The 22,910-nt window shown below is 42.3% G+C and overlaps 1 protein-coding gene across 1 annotated transcript in view; it reads right to left on the bottom strand.

The window, feature by feature from the left end:
* Positions 1 to 22,910, bottom strand: part of CCDC113 (coiled-coil domain containing 113) — a 184,857-nt gene that overhangs the window by 71,455 nt on the left and 90,492 nt on the right. Inside the window, exons 4-5 of the mRNA XM_030205001.1 lie at positions 12,218 to 12,298; positions 11,939 to 12,094 (exon numbers count right to left, since the gene is read on the bottom strand). Of these exons, the coding sequence (XP_030060861.1) occupies positions 11,939 to 12,094; positions 12,218 to 12,298 (237 nt within the window). The remainder of the gene's footprint in view (positions 1 to 11,938; positions 12,095 to 12,217; positions 12,299 to 22,910) is intronic.

Raw genomic sequence — 22,910 nt, 5'->3', positions numbered from 1 at the left:
TTGTGTAGGAAATGTTTTGATAAGGTCTTTCAGCTGTTTTGTGTAATCCTGTGTGGGGTCCTCAGTTAGTTTCCTGTAGTATTTATTGTCTGAGAGCTGTCTGTGCCCCTCTTCAATGTATTTTTGTATGTCCATAATTACCACTGCGCCTCCTTTGTCTGCGGGTTTGATGATAATGCGTTCGTTAGTTTGTAGGGTTCTTATGGCCGCTCTTTCTGGTGGGGTAAGATTGTACAGGATTCTCTTTTGTTTGTTGGAAAGTTGGGATTTCACCCTATGTCTGAAACTTTCTATGTAATTATCCAGCTTGTAGTTTTGTCCCTCCTGTGGGGTGAAATAAGTGTTTCTTTGTTTAAGACTGTATTCCGGTCTGTTTGGTGTCCCTTTATCATAGAAATGTGTTTTAAGGCGCATTTTTCTAAAGAATTCTTCTAGGTCTGAGTATAGTTGGATTTCATCTAGTTTCCTGGATGGGCAGAATGAGAGCCCTTTGGAGAGCACAGAGACCTCATGCTGTGATAATTGATGGTTCGAGAGGTTTATTATCCCCATTTGGTTTGCATCTGTAAAGGTGTGATCAGTATTCCCTGGTTTGTTTGGGCTCTGATTTTCACATGCCTCAGATGTGTATACAAGTGTCTCCAAAGTGTCTGGGGATGTTGGTTCTGCAAAGCTGAGCTATCAAGGATAAGCAGTTTCTCTCTCTTTGATTTTGAAGAAGAGAATATAGCTTTATTTCCTTTTTGCGGATAGCAATGTATTGTTTTTCTCCTTGGATGTTATGTAGGTCCTCTTTAAGTTGGTTCACAAGGTGTGGATGTATTTCCTCCATGTTCCTCATGATTACATCCCTTTGGGTTTGTATTATTCTTTTTTTCTTGTAGAGTTGATGTATAAGTTCATTTCTAGTTTCTGACTAGTGCGTTTGAAGAGTTTCTTTGCATAGTCAGAATTGTAAGTAGTAGTCAAAGGATTTTTGATCCTCAGTCCTTTGGGAATGATGTCATTCTTCTTGCAGATTGTCAGAAAGTAAAGATGACTGTTCACTTTGTTTCTTTTTCCAAAAGTTTGTTCATTTGCTTTTTTCATGCGGCTGTATGCGGTATCTTCCATCTTAAGTAGAGGAGTGTGGTAGCCGTGTTAGTCCACTCTTACGGTTAAGGTTTTCAACTTATGGAAGCATTAAACTAATGAATATTCGTCAGAATTTATCTTGTTGGGCTATCTTTGAGTGACTGTGGAATAATTTCAAGATTCTTTATAATAACAGACACAGCGTCAACTGATGCTAAAAATTAAGGGAGCAAAGGATCTCCTAAGCCCCGTGAGAATTCTTTTGCTCAGTGTTTTGGTGAAAATTTAACTTCAGTCATTCTGTGTTAATCAATGTATATAACAGTGAGTGGCTTCTCAGGGAGCAGGGTGTAATTCAGCAGCGTGTGGTGTGAAGTATGTGAGGTTAGAGAATACAGGTTGTGTGAATGGTAATGGTTGGAAGGTTAAGTAATTTAAGGCATATATTGTATTTGTAATGATGTTGAATAAAGTGAACATTTGATGAAAAATTACAGTTTTCTGGGGAAATAGTGTTAAACATTATAAAAGAGCTACACACTTAATCTTACTTATATGCTCCAGCAGAGGACAAGGGTGCAAAGTCACAAAGCAAAGAGAAAAATTAAATGATTTTTTGTTTCTTTCTGACGACGTAATGTTATTTTAGTATCACACACCTAATGGGAGCATTTCAGTTTAGCCAGTTTTTCAAATCAGCAAAGCTGAAATGCTTCTATAAACAGGTAATTTGTTCAAAGATGACTAATTCTGTACCTTTCCTATGATACTAAAATAAAAGCACAACTTTAGTCCAGTTCAGGAACTTATAGGTTGTCATGTCTATCGACTAGCAGGTGGAGACAGAGAGTACAGAACTACTGTACCTTATTAGGAACTTGTGCAGCTCTAATAATTTAGTATTCTTCTATCTCTTACATGTGGGCAGTTGGCCAGTTGTGCAGCTGTGAAGTGGCAAAATTTTTGTTGCTCCTGGACCAGTTGGTAACTGGTGCTTCAGTAGCCGAGCGAAAAGAGTTTTGTTTTCTGAAGAGCCTTAGTCCTTTGGGTACACCTAGTAATGCTGGGTCTCTAACCTGTGAAGATGGCTTTCTCTGCATTTCCCTAGTAGAAACTAAATGCAATCACATCCCCACGCACAGCTCAGAACCCGTGGCAGCTCCTGCGAAGCTGTTAAACAGTGCTCTCATTGTGGTTCCCACCTCATTATGTAGACCAACAAAGCAGCAAAGCAGGAAGATCTGGGAGAGGGTCCTCTGGGGGACTGTGCATCAACACCCCTCTCCTTTAGATTCCAAGTAACTGCAGTCTGCTGAGCCGCTTCGTGGTTTATTTGCAGAAACCATGGGAATAGCAGCTATTTTGGAATGCTTTCAGCTTGCTTTGATGCACCTCAGACAGCACCAGTTTCTTCAGTGGTGATAACACCTCCCCGCAGCACACAACAGTGAGCCATTTCAGATTTTATGTCAGTTTTTTCACCACATTTTGTTTATCCTGCATCAAGAATATTTATTGGAGAGGAATAAGGTACAGGGTTCTTTTCAGTTTACCTCTCTTTTACAAGGTCTTCCCCTTCTAAAATGGCTACATTGGATCAGCTGGATTCCTTGGACACAATTTCTTTATATTCTGCTGTTTCTAATCAGGCTCCTTCGTTGGTGTCTAGGTTCTCATTTCTCAGAGACCCTCTAGAGGGAGAAATTCCTACAGAGGAAGGTGATGATACTAAGGTCCTCAGGTTATTTCAGAAAGATGAGCATCTACTTTTGATAATGAAGTCTCTAGAAACTCTGAATATTTCAATTCCCCAACTCAGCTTTCTTTCTTTCAAGGAAATTCCATTATGAGGAAGCTTAATGGGGAGACTTAAAGGGGCTCCTAAAGCCTTTCCTGTTCATGAAGCTATTCAGGATCTACTTTTGCAGAGTGGGACTCTCCTAATACTGGTCTTAAGTGGGCAAAGCTATGGCTAAACTCTATCCTCTGCTTCACACTGAGAAGCAAAGTTTTAGCTGCCCAAAGTAGATGTTGTTGGTATGGCTGTTACTAAAAAGACTACTATCCCTGGAGATGGAGGTACAGCCTTAAAACTTCTGTAAGACTGCAAAATAGAAGCAGCAATTAAACCAGAACTTCCCAAACTGAGGGTTGGGACCCCAAATGGGGCCACAAAACACACTTTTGGCGTCACAACCTAGGAGAGCTCTCCATTATTATTCTGCACCTCCAGGGGGGTCACATAATTTTACTTGGCTGTAATCATAGTGTCAAGTTTGTGACCGTTTCCTTGTCTGTGCTCACCTCATCCTCTGGTGGCCAGACCTGGTGGCTGCAATGGACTGTCTGTTTACTGTCACCCATTCCAGACTTCAGCACCAGTTCAGTCCAGATCTTCCAGGCTGCCAGAATTGCTTTCCCTGTTTGTACCTGAACAGCACCCGTAGTTGCCTTGTGATTGCTGCAGCTGAGCTTTAGCAGCTGATGGGCTTTATTAATCACCTAGAAACTTCTGTGTTTGCCTTTACATCATCTAAGGTCCCTGGTATGTGGGTGTGCTCTGTGCACTTCTGCCTAGTCCAGTTTTATTCTGAGTTCTTGCCTGGTTCTTGTTTGTTTGTGTGTAGTTAGCTTTGGTTTTATTGTTTAGTTCCTAGTCTTGTTTCTGGTCTGCATTTCCTTGTCTTGTGTCTGTGTTCTTTATTAGTGGCTGCTTGGCAGCTTTTAGTCCTGACTCCCTCCTGTCTGTGTTTCTGTCTTAGTGGCTGCCTGGCAGCTTGTAGTCTTGACTCTGTTGTGTGTTTCCTGCTGGTATCCAGTTCCTGCCCAGTCCGGTAAGTCCTGCCGGTCGCCTACACCCAGGGGCTCAACTCCTGGGGAAGGGTGGTCAAGTGCAGGTGAAGCCTTGCTCCAGTCAAGTGTTCTTGTCCAGTGTGTTCCTGCTTTGCTTATCCCTGTCTGCAGTTCCTGCTTTGTGTGTGTTAGCCCAGTGCTGGTTGGGGTGGTTTTGCCTGCCACTGCTGCTCCTTGGCAGCGGCCCAAGGGCTCACAAACCTAGTTGCTGCTTTGAGACCTGACACATAGAGTCACAGCCACAAAAAGATTGGGAAGCACAGGCCTAAACACTCTTTTGACGTTGATGCCCTAGATCTCCAGGTTTCTATTTGCTGTTCTCATGTTGCAAGAGCCTGTCTTTTCGATTCAGCAATCTGCTGATCCTGAACAGGAGCAGGAACAACAATAAGAATTTTGCCATGAATGGAGGCAAGTTTAGTATTCTTTATGATTTAAGTAGGATCCTCTTGAGACAACCATTGATGGGGTACAGGTCCATTCCTCAATAGTAGTGATAGCAGAACATGTCTCCAGTTTCCTCTGGGAATGGATTCAGATAACGTTAGACTAATGGGCTGTGGTATAGCAACAGGTGTCCCTGAGAACACTCCTCACTGATGTTGCAGTTAAGCCACCTTACAGCAGATGGCGCTAACCTGCCATGCCAGAGGCTGTCAGAGGGGCGGGGCTCAGGCTGGGAGGTGGTTAAATGCCCTGGAACAGAGTAGCTCAGAGAGGCCCTGAGTATAGAGGAGCGAAATCCCGAGTACAGAGGTCTCCTAGAGGAGGACTGGGAGTGAAGGAATCCTCCCAAGGTGTTAGCTGGGCTGCAGTACCTGTAGGAGAGACCCAGGGATGCTAGGAGTGGCCCCATTTCTAAGGTTTGCACCAAGGAGTTACAAGAGAAGACTGCACAGGTAAAGAGTACATTTCTTTACTAGATCAGGCCTGGATTTATACATACATGATTTGAACTATGCTGTAGAAGCCTGACAAGATAGGACTGCTGAAGAGAGGAGAAACCATTGTTAATGTGATTGTTGTCATGTTAAGCCCCGATTCGGTGACAGAAACAAACTGCTATTTTGTTTGTTAGTTCAGCAATAAAGTTTCCTTTTGATTTACACTGCACCCTGACTGTGTCTATGTTGGTTCCAGTGTGTTTGCCAGTCACACTGCCACAGGGTCCTGAAAATAATTAGACAAAGTTACAATTTAAAACTTTCCTGCCCTACCACAATTATTTTTTCTTGGAATCTCCTTGCAAAAAATCCAGGCAAGAAACGAGCCGTAAAATCCACCCTGCTCACCCTCAAAAACCTTGGAGCCGTCGTTCCTGTACCTGTAGATAGTGAAGAGAATGGCTGACATGTAATGAAGAGGTCCACGCCCTGATGCAGCTGGGTGTTTAATACCCTGCGAAACACAGTCCATGTAGGCAGCGGATCTGAAATATCAACATAAAATCGAAGTAATAAGTGACTTTTATAGTAGTTTGAATAGAAGTTCAAATAAATGAATGAAGTTTGTGAAAAGTAACTCTGACTGATGAAGAGGCAGGCGAATCATGAGTTATATACTCCTGTGAAACGAGTCGCTGCTGACGTCACTAATATAAAGTATGAAAGAGTTATTAGAGTGCTGAGCAATTGTTGGACATATTTATGAAAAGGTTCCTCTAGCAAAGGCAGAATCGGGTCCGGTGGGGGAGGGGGGGTCAGCTCTCTCATTTCAAAATGGAAACTTTCTAGTCAGTAATAGTGTCAGTTCTTCCTGGAGAATTTCTCACTGCTCTAGATCTCAAAGAAGCTTACTTCTACATTCCCGTTTGGCCTCCACACCAAAGATTTCTCAGGTTTACAGTTTTTGGTCAGCATTACCAATTTCAAGTGATGGCTTTTGGCTTAGTGATAGCCCCCAAAACCTTTTCGCAGGTCATGGTGGTCATAGCTGCATTTCTTCATTAGGAAGGAATCAGTGTCCAACCCTATCTGGATGATTTTTTGATCCCAGCAGCTTCTCTTCAAGAGAGTTCAACAGTCACATCTCATGTGCTATAGCTTCTTCACCAAATATGTAGTGAGCCCCAGATAGGACAAATGGGTAGAATCTCAAGTCAGAGGAAGTGAAGTTTATTGAAGGAAATGACACACCCAGTGTTTCGGCAAAATGCCTGAATCAGAGGTCTACATGTATATAAAGCAAACTCAAAATTACATACATATATATAAAAAAAGAACAAATAAAATATGCAGATACCGTAGGGTAATGGCTTCCTTAGTAATTCACTATCAGAAACGTACCAATACAGGATAACTGTGACAGATAATATTACACAAATAGAATGCAAAAACAGCATGAAACATTACAATGATGCAATGTGGGAAATAAGAAAACAATGTAAAAAGCACAATGAGGTATATCCAACTAGTGAGCATTCTACAATTTCAATATGGATATTACAAAAAATGTACCGTATATTGAAAATGTTATATTAACAAACCTATTCTTATGGAAAAACAGTGAGAGATAAGCAAGCCATAGGGCTGCTGTAATCACAAGTATTGTATCAAACGTGCAATCTTCCTGGTATAAAAAACACAAATGCAGTCATAACTATCATCCAAATGTCATATATTGTTGGCCATATACAGAAGGTCATTAGAAAAACAAATAAAAAACCAGCAATGTAGGCAACAACACAATGCTGCTATATCACATCCTTCTTGAAATCTAAAATTAAACAATCAAACTGAAGAATCATCAAAAAAGGGTAAAAACAAAAATAAAACCACTATAGTCGCATAGTACTCCTTTAGGTACTGTAAAGAGTATGTAAGACAGGCCCCAAAGGAACCCTGGGATAGGCCAGAATACCCCCGTTATAGGCAGGCATTCCCCAGGAAAAAACTAGAAATAAAGAACTACAAATCCCAGCATGCCCCAAGGGAGACCGGGGATAAGAGAAACTATGTGCATTCCCAGGAGTCTCCAGAGGAGGGCCGCAGGGGAAGGAATAAGGCTGATTCTCCAACCTGGTGGAAGAGGTGGTGGAACAGGTGGGTGGAGAAAGAAGAGCCACAAAAGAGCTTTAATGAAAGAAAGGGTGAGCAGCTGGGAGAAGGGCGGGGCGAGGAGAATATGGATTGGGCTCCTGAGGAGAGAGAGGCAGAGAGTGAGCCTTGCCCTATGGAGTTGACTGAACCGGAGAACACCCTGGAAGAGCCGATGGACTTTTCAGCTCTGGCTCAGCGAAAGCCAAGGAAGTAGCGGGGCCAAGCCGGGTCAAGCGGGAGGAGGTCAGGTAGGAGTATGACTGACCAAGAGGGTGGGACCCTAGGCTTTGAGCCCGCGCAAAGCCATTACTGTGTGTTTTGGAAAGCTTGGTTAGAACTGAGCTGTATTTTGAAGCTTGGCTAAAACTGAACTGTGTTTTTGAAAGCCTGGCTAAATTGAGCTGTGTTTTGAAAGCCTGGCTAAAACTGAACTGTGTTTTTGAAAGCCTGGCTAAAACTGAACTGTGTTTTTGAAAGCCTGGCTAAATTGAGCTGTGTTTTGAAAGCTTGGCTAAAACTGAACTGTGTTTTTGAAAGCCTGGCTAAATTGAGCTGTGTTTTGAAAGCTTGGCTAAAACTGAACTGTGTTTTTGAAAGCCTGGCTAAATTGAGCTGTGTTTTGAAAGCTTGGCTAAAACTGAACTGTGTTTTTGAAAGCCTGGCTAAATTGAGCTGTGTTTGAAAGCTTGGCTAAAACTGAACTGTGTTTTTGAAAGCCTGGCTAAATTGAGCTGTGTTTTGAAAGCTTGGCTAAAACTGAACTGTGTTTTTGAAAGCCTGGCTAAATTGAGCTGTGTTTTGAAAGCTTGGCTAAAACTGAACTGTGTTTTTGAAAGCCTGGCTAAATTGAGCTGTGTTTTGAAAGCTTGGCTAAAACTGAACTGTGTTTTTGAAAGCCTGGCTAAATTGAGCTGTGTTTTGAAAGCTTGGCTAAAACTGAACTGTGTTTTTGAAAGCCTGGCTAAATTGAGCTGTGTTTTGAAAGCTTGGCTAAAACTGAACTGTGTTTTTGAAAGCCTGGCTAAATTGAGCTGTGTTTTGAAAGCTTGGCTAAAACTGAACTGTGTTTTTGAAAGCCTGGCTAAATTGAGCTGTGTTTTGAAAGCTTGGCTAAAACTGAACTGTGTTTTTGAAAGCCTGGCTAAATTGAGCTGTGTTTTGAAAGCTTGGCTAAAACTGAACTGTGTTTTTTTTTTATTTGCTGCTACTCTTCCCCAGGAGGGAGGGAGAGGAAGCAGCTGTGGAAGCCTGGACTGGGAAACTAACCGGATTGAGAAAGGTGAATGTTAACTGTGCTTTGTTTTGTGTTTTGGTGCCACAACTGAGGGAAGGAGGGAAGCCCCTCCTAGGCAATAAAAAGCTTTATTGTTCTGAGGGAAAAAGAAGCAGTACTGGAAGGTGTTCTTCAGGCTGGGGAGAGCTGCAACCGCTGAGAAAAGAGGATCCACTTTACAGTACGTGCTATCAAAATTCAAAGTATATGTGTAAGCATACTTGGTTAGGTGTATGAATGCTTGTGTCATTAGCAGTAGCCGATGAATAGACTGAAAAGTGAAATAAAATATATTAGCATAAGAGATGTCAAACTTCAATCAAATAGCATACTAAACTGAATCAAAAATTATTCTGCAGCAGTGGCAAAAATGCTTCAAAGTTGAAAATGTCCTGGAAAGGTATAAAAGTAAGATTAACTCACTGCAGCCATCTTGTCCTGAGCTGTCATATACCTCATTGTGTTTTTTGTATTGTCTTTTTATTTCCCACACTGCATCATTGTAAAATTTCATGCTGTTTTGCATTTTGTTTATGTAATATTATCTGTTGCAGCTACCCTGTTTTTGTAAGCTTCTGATAGCAAATTACCAAGTAAGTCATTACCCTATGATATCTGCATACTTTATTCTTATTTATTATTTTTAATTTTTATATGTGTTTTATATACATATAGACCCCCTGTTGTGGGCATTTCACCAAAACACGGACTGTATCGGATCCTTCAATAAACTTTGCTTCCTCTGACCAATGACTGCTTGTTTGTCTCATCTGGGGCCCACTACACTTTATATTTGATGTTGTCTTGTTTATGTTGCTGCTTCCCTCTAGCTTGCTTGCTCCACAGCTTCTTAAGATTTTGGGTAGCTGCACCTCAAAAAAGATATAGTGAAATTAGAAAAGGTGCAGAGAAGGGTGACAAAGATGATAAAGTGGATGGGACGACTTTCCTATGAGGAAAGGCTAAAGCGGCTGGGGCTCTTCAGCTTGGAGAAAAGGCAGCTGAGGGGTGATATGATAGAGGTATATAAAATAATGAGTGGAGTGGAAAAGATAGATATGGAGCGTCTGTTTACACTTTCCAAAAATACTAGGACAAGGGGGCATGCGATGAAGCTGGAGTGCAGTAAGTTTAAAACAAATAAGAGAAAAATTTTCTTTACTCAGCGCGTAATTTGACTCTGGAATTTGTTGCTGGAGAATGTGGTTAAGGTGGTTAGCTTAGCAGAGTTTAAGAAAGGTTTGGACAGCTTCCTGAAGGAAAAGGTCATAGAATGCTATTAAACGGACGTAGGGAAAAATCCACTATTCCTGGGACAAGCAATACAAAATGCTTTGCTCCGTGGATTTTGTCGGGTGATTGTGACCTGGACTGGCCACTGCCAGAGACAGGGTGCTGGGCTAGATGGATCTTTGGTCTGTCCCAGTGTGGTGATGCTTATGTCTTATGGGATGGACTGTCAATTTCAACAAGAGCAAAACTTTTTCTCTATCAATTACTGGAATATTTTGGGGTGTTCAATACCCACAAGGGAAGAGTGTTTCTCCCAGTTCAGTCTCAGATCAAGCTACTTCTGCAGCAGCACAATCCTCAGGCTTGGGATTACATACAAGTTTTGGGATCCATGGCTGCAACGCTGGAGGTTGTATCAAAGGCAAGAGCACATATTAGATCTCTTCAGGACTCATTCCTCAGTTGGTGGGCTTCACTTCATTTGTCTTATGATCCATGCCTGTCGTGGACGGTGCGAGCGAGACACAACGTGAGCTGATGGCTTCAGCCCAGCACTCTCTTGAAAAGGATTCCCTTGTTAGTTTCAAATTGGGTAGTAATCACTACAGATGCCAGTCTCTCTGGTTGGGAAGCCCACATTCAAAACAACACAACTTAAGGAAAATGGTCTCTGACAGAAGCATCTTTGTCAATTGACTAATTAGAGTTGAGGGCAATTCGAAAAGTTAGCCTTGCTTTTGCCAAGTACCTTCCAGGGAAATCAGTCAGAGTCTTATTGGACAATGCCATAGCGGTGGCTTATGTCAACAAGCAAGGAGGAACTCAAAGTCCTCAACTGGCTGTGAAACCATGCCTCCTTTTTACTTACATTGAGAAGAACCTCAACAATGTTTCAGCAGCACACATAGTGGGAACCCAAAAACTTCAAGCAGAATTTCTTAGCAGACATTCCCTGGACCTGGGAGAGTAGAAGCTCTCCTAATCAGCCTTCGATCTAATAGTGAACTGCTCGGATACTCAGTCCAATGTTCCCTCTAAGGATTGGCGGGTTGTGAAACAAAATTTTAAATTGTGAACAGAAATCTCTCTTTATGACTTCTTGTGAGTCAACCTTTATCAACATTTAACACTGAATATATTTGTCAAACTATGATTGTTAACAGTTTTCAAATGCAAGTGCTTATTTAAAACATAAGATTTTCCCTTCGTCCTTTCCAGTTTTCCAACAGTCATGAACAATACCCAAATGTAGTAATCTACCTCTTTCCTACCACAGCAGCTGCAAGTATAGCATTCCCCCTCATTTCTCCACTCATGCTGGTTTCAGCATCTCTCCTTTCCCTCCCTATTCCCCCTCCCCCCACCATAACAGCCCTTCCCCATGCTGATGCTTTCAGCAATACCTGTTCCTAAAGCTGTAGAGCCTTTTCAGTGCCAGCGCAGGGCCCTCCTTTACAGGTTTGCACTCAGGTGCGCTGTCAGGTCATGCCCTCTACCCAACAGGAAGTGCGAAGATGCAAATTTCTATCTCTATGTGTATGTGCTGGAACATACAGGTGGGTAAACCAGCTTGTCAAAAATATCAATCACAAAATATTCTCTGGTAAAAAATCAAAATACAAACCATCAAAAAACCTAATTTAATATTTAAAATATTTAAAATTGATTCAAACATTTTAAATATCAAATTAGGTTATTTATCACATTGTGAATATAGCACGGGTGTGCATTTAGTTCACATAAAAAAACGTGGAGAAGTTCCATGATCGAGAAGCTAGTCCACCCTTAGAGATGTAAATCACTTCGGTGTAGTCTTGCTTGGGTGCATTTATACTCTGAGAACTCTCCACTACAAAATAAAAAAATTCTCTTGTAATTTTAAGAGTCTGATCAATCTTCTATCTATTTTGACTCCTCCTGATTATCCTCTGTTTTTTTTGATGGAACATACAGGTGTACATCAGCCACTTTAGCAACATACATGTCTATGTCTTCTGAAGATATCACAGGCACCAATATCCTTTGCCATTATTATTTGGGGTGGGGGAAGGAAGAACAAAAAACACTGGGAGATTAAGAGGATGACCACCTCTAATCTCTCCACCTCTAATCTCTGCACAAAACAAGCAACTATCTCTTTAACTCCTGGAGCAGTTGTAAATCTCAACACACATTTCCCTTTTAAAATGGGGAGTGCACGTGTATCTTTCGCCCCACATAATCCCAACCCAAAACACACCCAGACCATGCTCCATGGTCATATGCATGTATTCACATTGTAGACATGTATATCCTGGCTTTCTAAAATTGGGATTTAGACATGTATGCAACACACAAGTCTAAATGCCAGCTTATGCATATCCAAAACGAAAATAGGACTTCTAAAATAGCCACCATAGGTGTGATGTGGCTGACATGTTTAGCCTTTCTTTGAGGATGACAAACATCTAATCTTCTCCTACCTCACCTTGTAGAAGCAGAGGACTTGGAGCGTATTTCCTGCTGTCAGCTTCAGATGTAGCAGGTCCTGGTTCCGTTCATCAATTCTCTCCAGAAACTGTGAGTTCTCAATCTTCAGCTGCTGGAAGTCTACCTCATGCAGGACTTCCCCCATCTCTTCCTTCTATGGATCCAATTGAAAACCAGCAATGAGCTGTTTCCTTCTAAAGGCATGGTTTTAAATACTGCTGTTTGGCATTGCTTCTGCCCAGTTCTTTCAAATGTCCTTGCACATGCAGTTACCCACCTGTTTCAGCTGTAACATTAGTTTCTTCTTCTGCACTTTCAGAGCAGCAGTTTTCAATCGTAGTTTGTCGGTCAACATGTCCTGAAAAATACACAAAAAGGGGGGTCATTTTACAAATCATTTATGCATGAAACTGATGTGATAAAATTGCACAGGAGTCTACAAGTACGTGTACTTACATGCATACTTTTATGTGGGCAGTGCACAGGCGCTCCTGGGGTCAGTGTTTGGGTGGAGCTGGGGCAAAGTTGCAAGGTCCACACATAGTTTATAAAATACATGTATACTGAGACAGAGTACATGTAAAAAGCTGCACCTGCCTCAGAACAGCTCTAATTGTCTGAGGGATTACTTGCATTATACTGGGGATTTTTCTAAGAGCCTATTTTATAAGAAGAACATATATGTGCCTTCAAAACAATTAGCATCAAATAAGCTATATTTTTTCTAGAAACTCTGTTATAAATTGCCCTTTAATATTATTGGGGATAATTTTATAAAGCTTTTTCCATGTGTAAAGCCCATTTTTACACATAGAAAAGGGTTTTTATAAAGATTACACATCTGCATAAAAAGTAGATGCACAGAAAAAGCATACCTTCTTTTACATGATCTGTGAACAGGCATTTTAGGGAGGGTAATTTGGGCAGGGCATAGGCAGAGCTGTGATCATACATGTATTATAAATATATTGGTATACGTATAGAATTTATTCACACATTTTCACCTTTTACGGAATAAGTGTAAATGTATGCATCGGCATGCATTTAGGGTTGGTTCTTGGTGTCTATTTTATAAAAGGCACATAGGTGATTATAGAACATGTGCTTTTTTGGACTTCATAAAGAGGGGGTAATCAAGAGAACATCTATGTCCAACTATCCCTCTCATTTAACAGCCAAAGGCAGTCAGGCAACAGAATGTTGCTGCTTTGTGCTGCTATAGGAAAGAAAGATCTGGGATAGGTCAGAGGCACACAGCTCTGGTCCTTAAGTGCTGCAAGCCAGCCATCTTTCAAGATATCCATGCTAAGCATGTCCAAGATACATTTGCACATATTTTCTCCATTGTATGCAAATACATCTCAGGCATATTCATTGTGGATATCCTGAAATCCTGGCTGGCATTAGGCACACGAGGGCCAGAGCTACCCATGCCTGTCATTGGTTTATGAAATCATACCTATGACATGACTTCATTTAACCTAAAAAAAAGAGAGAGAGAGAGAAAGAAAGAAATCAAATTCTGGAGAAAATACAAAGCAACAATTCCAAGGATAACTGCAGAATTTAACACAGCTCATCTAGCAGACCTAAAAATGGGAGGAGTACAGTTCCTCAAATATGAACTAAATTTAAATATACAATGATTTTAAACAGATCTTCAGGAGGACGGCAGGCTCAACGCTTAATGAGAACATTGACCATGAGTGCTGTCAGACCAGAAAGAGCTCAGGCTGACTGAAGATTGGAACCTAAATGTTTGAGGTGCCCCCAAGTTTGGATAAAAGTGAAAACAATTGCAATGTGTGGTTGTGCCTCAGAGGGGTAACTCCAAAGGGAAGTGCCTTTTGGAGCCCCTTCAGAGTCCTGGAAGAGGCCTTTCAGGGAGTTGAGGAGTTTCTACAGCTGTCTCTTACCTCAATGAGTGATAAAACAAAGATGAAGTAGAAAGGAAATGCGAATGACGTCTTTGACTGAAAGTCATCAAAACCTTGGGCGCAATAAAGACTTATGCAAGTCTTGGGAAAATGGTACCTTCAGGATTGAGATATTAATCACTTGTTGGTCAAAGTGCTGCATTCAGCTCCTCATTCTCCTCCTCCCTCTTACTGGAGGTGTGCCTCTGTCCCTGCTACTTCATGAGAAAGCGGAGTGAGATAAGAGTGATCTGAGCCTAGAACTTTTCCAGGGATTGCATATGGCTATGTGTTCTTGTGCTGACTCTCTAAAACAAGCAACTTTGGAAGTCCCTGTCAAAGGAAGATGGAAGATGGAAGATGGCAGTAACCCTAACATGGTGCAGCCAATTCTGGATTAAGGTCTAGGGGACTGAAGTAAGTAGAGCTAAGGTGTTTTGGTAATGAAAATGGAGGGCATTCATTGTTTTATTATTATTTTAAAAGAGGTATAATAGTAACACAGCCAACAATCATACAATAACAACAAAAGAAGCAACTCTCATAAAAGAACTGAAAACCTACACTGATCTTCAGGAAATCACTAAAAACCTACCTGTTCAAAAAGGCATATGCCACTGACCCCACACTCTGCAACACAGCAAAATCAAAGCTCGTAATGGACACTATATAACCTTCCCTCTCCTCAACCCCCTCTGTATCTGAAACACAGGTACCTTACTCGACCACAATATAACCTTGTATTTGTTTCTTTACCGGGCTTGGCGCACGCCTTCACGATATTATGTAAGCCACATTGAGCCTGCAAATAGGTGGGAAAATGTGGGATACAAATGTAACAAACAAAATCCTATACAATAAAACCCACCTGCAATGTTCTGAAGCTGGCAGCGTGGACAAAAACATTGAAGCATTCGTGCTCACTGCTCCTGTTCCCACAAGCGTCATCAACGACTGTGTCCAATCACAGAACAGCGGCGCGATTGAACGTGAACTCCTACGTATTTTAAAAAAATGCTTTGAAGGGCTGACAAAATGGCCACCGTTCACGCAAAAATGGCAGCGTGACCCGAATCTGAGCAGCGCAAAGACCAGACCGCCGCTGATGCACCCGAAGGCTCCACCGAACCAGCTGAAGGAGAAAGAACCGCCGGAACCGGAACATCAGCTGTTTCCACGGCAGTGCAGAACTTGCAAGCGCCGGAGGATCCCACCCCCCGGCACAGCTTCTCGGTCATCGTGCAGTCCCACAGCTGCGGAGCTGGGAGATTTCCTTTTCTTTTTCTTTACTTTTATTTTAAACAATCCGAGCTGAAGACTCTCTACAGCTGTCAAAAACGCACACTCCCAGAGCTACTGTGCCATTTGCGGCTAGAAGTCTGATGAAGGCTCCAGTCACAGCAACCTTTTTAAAAGGACAGGGAGGGGGGTGGAAGGAAGGAATGGATGGGGGAGAGGGAGGGACCCAGAACGTGGGAGGGAGAGAGGGGACGACGACCCTGAATGGCAGAGAGAGAGGGGGAAACCCTGGAACTGGGAGGGGGAGGGGGAAGGAGGGGGCCCCTGCCGTCAACGCCCACTCTCAATCTCACACACACTCTCATTCTCACACACTCACTATATGTCACACACACACACTCGCACATTCACTCTGTCTCTCTCTCTCACACAGTTACTCTCACACATACTCTCTCAAACATACACACTCCGAGGAAACCTTGCTAGCGCACATTTCATTTGAGTCAGAAACGGGCCTTTTTTACTAGTAAATAAATATTACAACAGTAGCACCTCTCAGATTTGTAATTTTTCTTAGTAACCCAACAAAACACAAAAAGGGGAAAAAGGGAAGGGAGGGATACCAGAGGGGGGAATGATGTACATGCTCTATGGATCGCAGCTACTGACATTATGAAGGCAAGATAGTCATATTTTATCCATTAATGGACCCCATATCTTAGCCCATTTAGCCAGCATCTTAAGACGCACTGCTGTCAAATGCTCCATCTCAAAAATGTACCTCAGTTTATGCAACCATTTACGTACTGAAGGAACTCTTGGTTCCTTTCAAGAGTCCAAAAGCACCGGCCTTCCTGCACTTAGGCAGAACAGCACCAAGGTTGATTTAGCATTGAAGTATCCATGAATACTCCTATTTAACAAAAAGATACTGTGGTCCCATGGCACATGGAAAGCCATAAGCAAGCAAAATTGAAATTGTATACTTTTCCAATAAGCCTTTGTTTTAGGGCACATCCACCACATACGCATCATGGTTCCTTGGCTAAGACAGCCCCTCCAAGGGGTTGCAGGAAAAGCAGGGTACAATTTATGTAGCCTATCAGAAGTTAAATGTCAATGACAGACCATCTTAACACGACTTTCCTGGACATTGGTTGATATGGCTATCTTAGGTAATAAAGTCTCCATTGTGACCCATTCAGCCTCTTCATACTCTGTACCCAATTTGGTTCTCCATTCAGCTCTATGCCTGTGGTCAGTGGGGTCTGAGTCTACAAAATATCTATATAAGGTAGTAACCAAGTGTTTAATAGAACAAAACTTCTTACAGATATCTTCCAATTGTGTTGCTTCTCTATCTTTTTGTTGAAGTAAATGTATCAGTTGTGTTTATGCATAAGTGTGAAGGAGGGAGCTGGTACATATGGGCCAGCGACTCAAAGGTTAACAAGATGGTTTCATCATAAAGCATACCCTAAGTCAACAATTCGTTTTTATCCCAGCACTTAAACACATGTGAAGTAAGAACTGGGGGAAACAATCGATTGTTGCAAATATGTGTAAACCGAGACAGCTGAAAATCTGTTTCTTTACTTATAGAATCACACAGCTGCAAAATATCCACAGTTGAAAGGCTCAAATCAGAAGACAGGACCATATATGGTCTAGGGAGCCAAAACAGATGTCACAGAGGCACTTTCCCAGCCATATCTGCACAAATTTCAAAAACTGTCTAGGTACCACTATCAGCAGAACTTGAAAAAGATATAGGAGTCTTAGAAGGATGTTCATCTTAACAGCTGCTATTCTGCTAAACCAAGAAAGATGAAGACCCCTTCATCTAGTCAGGTCCTCCTTAATTGACTTGTAACGCTTGGGATAGTTGCTGTAAAGAGTCCAGAGAGCCTGGCAGTTAACTGAACCCCCAAAGTATTTCAAACTGCCCCCAACAAAGCGAAATAGGAAAGTAATCTGCAAGTGGTCCACCACCTCCTTCCCCTAGGCTAACAGAATGATTGATATTTTGACACCCAACGGACAGGACTTAACAAGGATCTGGGTTTTCTAGCCCACTATAAACTATAAGTTGTATTTCACTGCTTATCACCCTCCCCTTCCCTCCCCTCCCCACAAACATCCTGCTAGACTATGGAATGCTTTGAAGTCCCCATGCACATCTCCTACCCACCCTGCTAGACCATCTATGAGGGACTGTTATATACACTGTCAGCTAACACATTTGCTTATTTCTGATCTGATGAAGAAGGGCAACCTTCGAAAGCTAATCAAGAAATGTTTTAAGTTATGTCCAATAAAAAAGGTAGCATCTTATTTTCTTTTCCATGTTTTAATTTTGTTTGATTTCTATTGATTACCTTTAAGAGTAGACTAACACGGCTAACACACCTCTTTACTACTAGGCTAACACTAAAAGCCTCCATCTTTTCCAACCGGAAACCAGAGAAAAACCCTCAAGTTCCCTTAGTAAGTTTGGCAAAGTTGTGAGGAGAGAGGTCAGGGACAACAGAACATCATCTGCAAAAAGACTAACTTTAAAATCACTAGGGCCTACTCTCACACCTCTGATATCTGGACTGTTTTATATGGCCATAGCTAGGACCTCCATGGAAAGGGCAAATAGCAGAGGAGAAAGTGAGCATCCCTGACTTGGGCCCCTTTCCAAGTTAAACATAGTAGAGTTACCTCCATCGATTCTAGCACAGGCTTTAGGTTCTGTATAAAAACCCCTAATCCAGAAAGTACTTCCCCAAACCCATCTTTTGTAAGATCTCCTGGAAAAAAAACTCAGTGGACCTTTTCAAAGGCCTTCTCCGCATCTAAACCTAATAAAATCCTGGAAATCGCCTTGCTTTTAGTTACTGAAATTAAAGTTCACTACCCAAGAATACTGTCCATCGCTTGGTGTCCACTTGATCTGGGTGTATCAACGAGGGCGGGCCAGGAGGAAAGGAGGGAAGTCCGGAGAGGCGATCAGCTGTTGTTGCCGGTGCAGCGCCTTCACATGGAGGTGAGAGGCGCTGTGAGGGGCCGGTGGCAAAAGGAGGGGGGCAGAGGATGGCGGGGAAGCTGTAATTTCAAGCAAGGAAGGAAGGAAGGGAGGGGGGCCGAGGCTGCGTAAAGTTCTGATTTCAATGCAGGGGGGAGCGGGGAGCGGTGACCTCGGGCGGGGGGGGGGGGGGCCAAGGACGTCCATAAAGGACATGTTTTTTTTTAACGTCCTTGGCATACGCAGAGCAGCCAGCATAACGCTTGGCTGCTCTGCGCATGCTCTACCGGCCGATTATCCGATAGTTTTACGAAGGATTAGAGAATGCAAGTGAGCTGCAATGAGCAGCTCATTTGCATTCCCTTTCCTTGATGCACAGCCGTTCCTTACCGATTCGCTATGGAATTTGGTACGGAATGGCTCTAACGACGACTTTAGTGCATCCCCACTGAGACAGATGTGTGTAGGGATGGAGATGGTTATAGAAACTGCTTAAGATCATGGGGAGGGAGGCGATTATTGAGAATGAAAAAGCCCCCCATTTTTTCTGTACTTTTGCTGACCAATGTTAAGGTCATGTCTAGGGCAAAATACTGTACAAGACTGCTTAAGAATTTATTGATTGTGAACTTTGTTACAAGCTTTTGGAGGATAAGGATATGTATATAGAATGGTCCAATGTAATTATGATAACTTTTAATGGATATTTAGGTTTTATATTAATATTTGAGTCAGATATCCTGTGTTTTACATAGTTTGAAATCACATTATATTTAGAAAGTGAAAAGGGGAAGTTGGAAAAAGTCTAATCACAAGGTCAGCTGGTACAGTAAAAATAACTTAGTTACAGTTTGGATATGTGACAAAAAACTGCTGAAGTAGCATGAGAAGGGGGTCATGGCATTTGTGACAAAGTTATGGTGGAAGAGAAGTTTTTATTAGTTGGGTGACATAAGCATGTGTGATCAGATGATTGGTTAGTGGGATGTGCTAAGATGGCAATTAATTTCCTGATTATTGTATAACTAGTAAAAAAGGCCCATTTCAGAAAGCAATGAAACGGGCGCTAGAAAGCGATCGCCGGTATCCGAGCCCTGCTCCCGCCCCCATGTATTGCAGCGTGCGCGCCTACCTGCACCATGATGTCCAGTTGCAGCGAGTCTTTTGCGATGCTCTGCCCGCATTTCTCATAGGAACCTCGGCCGCTTAGCGTACTGGGCCCGGTAGACCTTCTCGCCTGCCTCCTGGCGCTCCATTCGGATTCCTGGGAAGGGGGAGGTTTCCCTACTCCTCCCCTTCCACATTGGACAATCACAGCTCCTCCCCTCTCGCTGATGTCACGATTATCTACATGATTGACACCACCACCGGATATCTACTCCATGAGGGACACCACCACCGGAAGCCACCAGGCAGCCTCAGAACGTTGGAGGTGAGCTTTATTATAGTAGATATGTATTGTGTAAGTATGAGTGACAGACTAGGGTTCAGGGGGGCTTCTTTGTTCCCAAGGCAGTGAACTGGCTTGGAGACAAGGGGGGGCTCTCTAATCATTTCTTTTCTGTATTTCAGACTTGCAATAGCCTCTGCTTGAGCCACTATTTACTTGTCTCCAGAGTAAACTTTTCTTCTTATTTCACTTCTGAGTAGTAAGTATTATTTGTCTTATTAGTGTAAGAAACAAAAGAACACAGGGACGAAAGAGTCAAATGCCTCCATGCTTCTGCAGGTTATTTTCACTCTGTAAATCTTACCCTTCAACAGGAAGCATAAAGCCAGGTGGAACCCCCAGAGATAATTAATGTGCTCACACTGCAACACTTCCAAAATAGTTTTAAAACTCTCGCCTCTTAGTCAGGGTGAAAAGTGGATAAGTCCTAATAAACCTGCCCAGGGTATCCTGGTAAGTCATAGTGGCTCCTGCCTGCAACCTTCACCAATATTTTTTCCCTGATGGCATACTTTGCCAACCTCACCATGATATCTCGTAGCAAGTTATTAGGTGACTGCTTCAATGCCCTGAGCACTCTCTCTAATTCAATGGCAGCTAATTGTGGCTTCTCTCCCAGCAACTACACACAGATGGTCTGTATAACCTAGAACACATTTTCCTGCTCATTATTATTTTCAGGCACGTCTCTAAATCTGAGGTTTTTATGTCTGCCTCTGTTTTCAATATCAGCCAGTTTATAGAGCAAATCTTCAACCTGAGACACCAATCTGTCTCCTGCAAGTCACATCTCTGTTAAGGTCTCCTCGTGATCAGCCCTCCAGCTCATCCACTCATGCACCTAACTCTCTCAGTCTTTGTAGAATGAGTCAGTTTTAGAGATGACATCATCTCTCATGTCTTTAAACTCCTTGCACATTTCTTGACAACAAGATTTAAACTCTATAGAAAAGTGTCACACTCCCTTTCCACCGTCATCAGGCTCACTCTCAAAACCGTCACACAATCCAGGCCCTATGTCATGCACTGGCGATGCAGGCCACAACTGACCACACCACCTGTTCCCCGAAATGGAGGGTTTTCTTGTACTGCACCTCACCCTACTCTTCTATGACATCACAAATGCCTCTTTTCACTCCTGTGCACTGTTTGTGTACCAGAAATCTTCGATGTGGGAGAACTGCCTGGATATATGAATTGAGGGTCGAGAGCGTAAGCTCTAAACAGCCATCAAGTCATAGGCAGTCGGTGGCCCAACTGTTTGGAGAGGCTAAAGGAGGTGGGGTTAGGGGCCGGGCTCACATCCATAATTGTCTGACAATACAAAAAAAAATAAGTAAAAATAAAATAGTCACAATTAATACCTTTTATTAAATTTAGATATTAGATATGTATCATGTCAAAAAATAAAGTGGTTGCTCAAAGCATATACTAACCACAATTGCTCAACTGCAAAACACTATACACAACTTTGTGCAAAAACACACTCAGAACCTTACTGTACCATAAATTTTACACTGGGCAGACCCTAATACACCAATATACCACCCATATGGAAAATGCAGACAGTCAACAATTTGAAACAAGGGATCATAATATCACAATTCTCATGTACAGCCACAAAACAATGAGCTCCTTTTATTAACGACCATATGTAGATCCTTCAAGAGGTAGTGTGTCATGATTTAGGCTCTACAACCCTTTCTGATGTTTGGTGCCACCTCAGTAAGGCCAACACACAATCTCTGCACTGCCAAAACACTATATACAAACTTGTGCAAAACACACTCATAACCTTACCAAACCTAACAGCACTAATTCCAAGGACAGACGAGCTACAACCTTATGCGTGGAAGGCAGCACTTATAGTAGGCACCGGGCTCTAAAACACCAGTACACAACCTAGTGAACCAAAAAAAAAAAACAAAAAGGGCTGCAAATACTACACGCTAGCAGAATACTGCATCTTGATCACGCATGCGGAAACAGGAAATGCATCATCGCAGAAGGCGGGACACTGTGTGAAGAGGGAAGGGAGAAGCTGGAGCCAGAGGTGAGCCCGCAGTGCCTTCTTCTTTCCTCATTGACGTCGCTGCCACGGAAAGTAAACACATACGCCCGCAGGGGGGGGGAGGAACGGAGAGGAGGAGGGCTTGCCAGTCGGGGAGCTGAGTCAGGAGGGAAGGAGCCCTGCGCTTGTGGGGGGCAGCAGGGGAAGGTCACGGTTGGGCTTGGGAGGCTTAGCCTCCCCAAGCCTCTTATACAGGGCACCTATGCATCAAGTAAGCTGATGTCACTTCCTTCCATTCCTCTGGAACAGTTTTAAAAAATCAGCGTTACGTTGGCCACCTTTACAGATCTCTAACAGCAGAACAGCAATTTCATGTTTGAGTTCTTTCAGTATTCTGGGGTATACACCATTTGGCCCAAGTGATTTACTACTCTTTAATTTGTTGATTTGGCTTAGTACATCTTCCAGATTCATAGAGATTTTTTTCATTTGCTCTGCGTCATCACCCTTGAAAACCATTTCTGGTACAGGTAGATCTCTTACATCTTCTTCAGTAAAGATTGAAAAAAGAAATTCATTCAGTCTTTCTGCTATGGTCTTGCCCTCCCTGAGTCTCCCTTTTACTCTTTGATGATCTAGTGGTCCCACAGATTCTCACAGGCTTTCTGCTTCTGATATACCTGAAAAAGTTATTATTACTATGAGTTCTTGCCTCTGTGGCAAATTTCTCTTCATATTCTCTTTTAGTCTTCTTTATCAATGCTTTGCATCTAATTGCCAGTGCTTATGTTGCTTCTTGTTTTCTTCATTCGTTCTTTTTCCATTTTTTGAAGGATGTTCTTTTGGCTCTAATAGCGTCCCTTTAACCATGCTGGCTGTGGTGTGCTCTTCTTTCCACATCTGGTCTGAGCTTCCAGGATAGTATTTATAAATAATGTCCATGTCTGATTTAAAGTCCTAACCCTTAGCGGCTGATCCTTTTAGCTTGTTTTTTTTACATTTTCCTCATTCTATCATAGTTGCCCTTTCAAAAATTAAATGCTGCTACAGTAGATTTCCTTAGTGACTTCATTCTAGTTATTAATTCCTGCATTTCAGTAAGGACCAGATCTAAAATAGCTCCCTCTCTTCTCAGTTCCTGGACCAGTTATTCCAAGAGGCAGTAATTTATTATGTCTAGGAATTTTACCTCCCTAGCACTCCTGGATGTGACATTTATCCAATCAATATTGAGGCAACTGAAATCATCCATTATTATAATGTTGTCAAATTTGCTAATGTTCCTAATTTATGTTAACATTTCTTCAGCTGTCTGTTCATTCTGGCCTGGCGAATGGTAGTATA

Source organism: Microcaecilia unicolor, chromosome 5 (assembly GCF_901765095.1).
Source record: "Microcaecilia unicolor chromosome 5, aMicUni1.1, whole genome shotgun sequence".
NCBI classification, from domain to species: Eukaryota; Metazoa; Chordata; class Amphibia; order Gymnophiona; family Siphonopidae; genus Microcaecilia; species Microcaecilia unicolor.
This window is presented reverse-complemented; position numbering and strand designations above follow the sequence as displayed.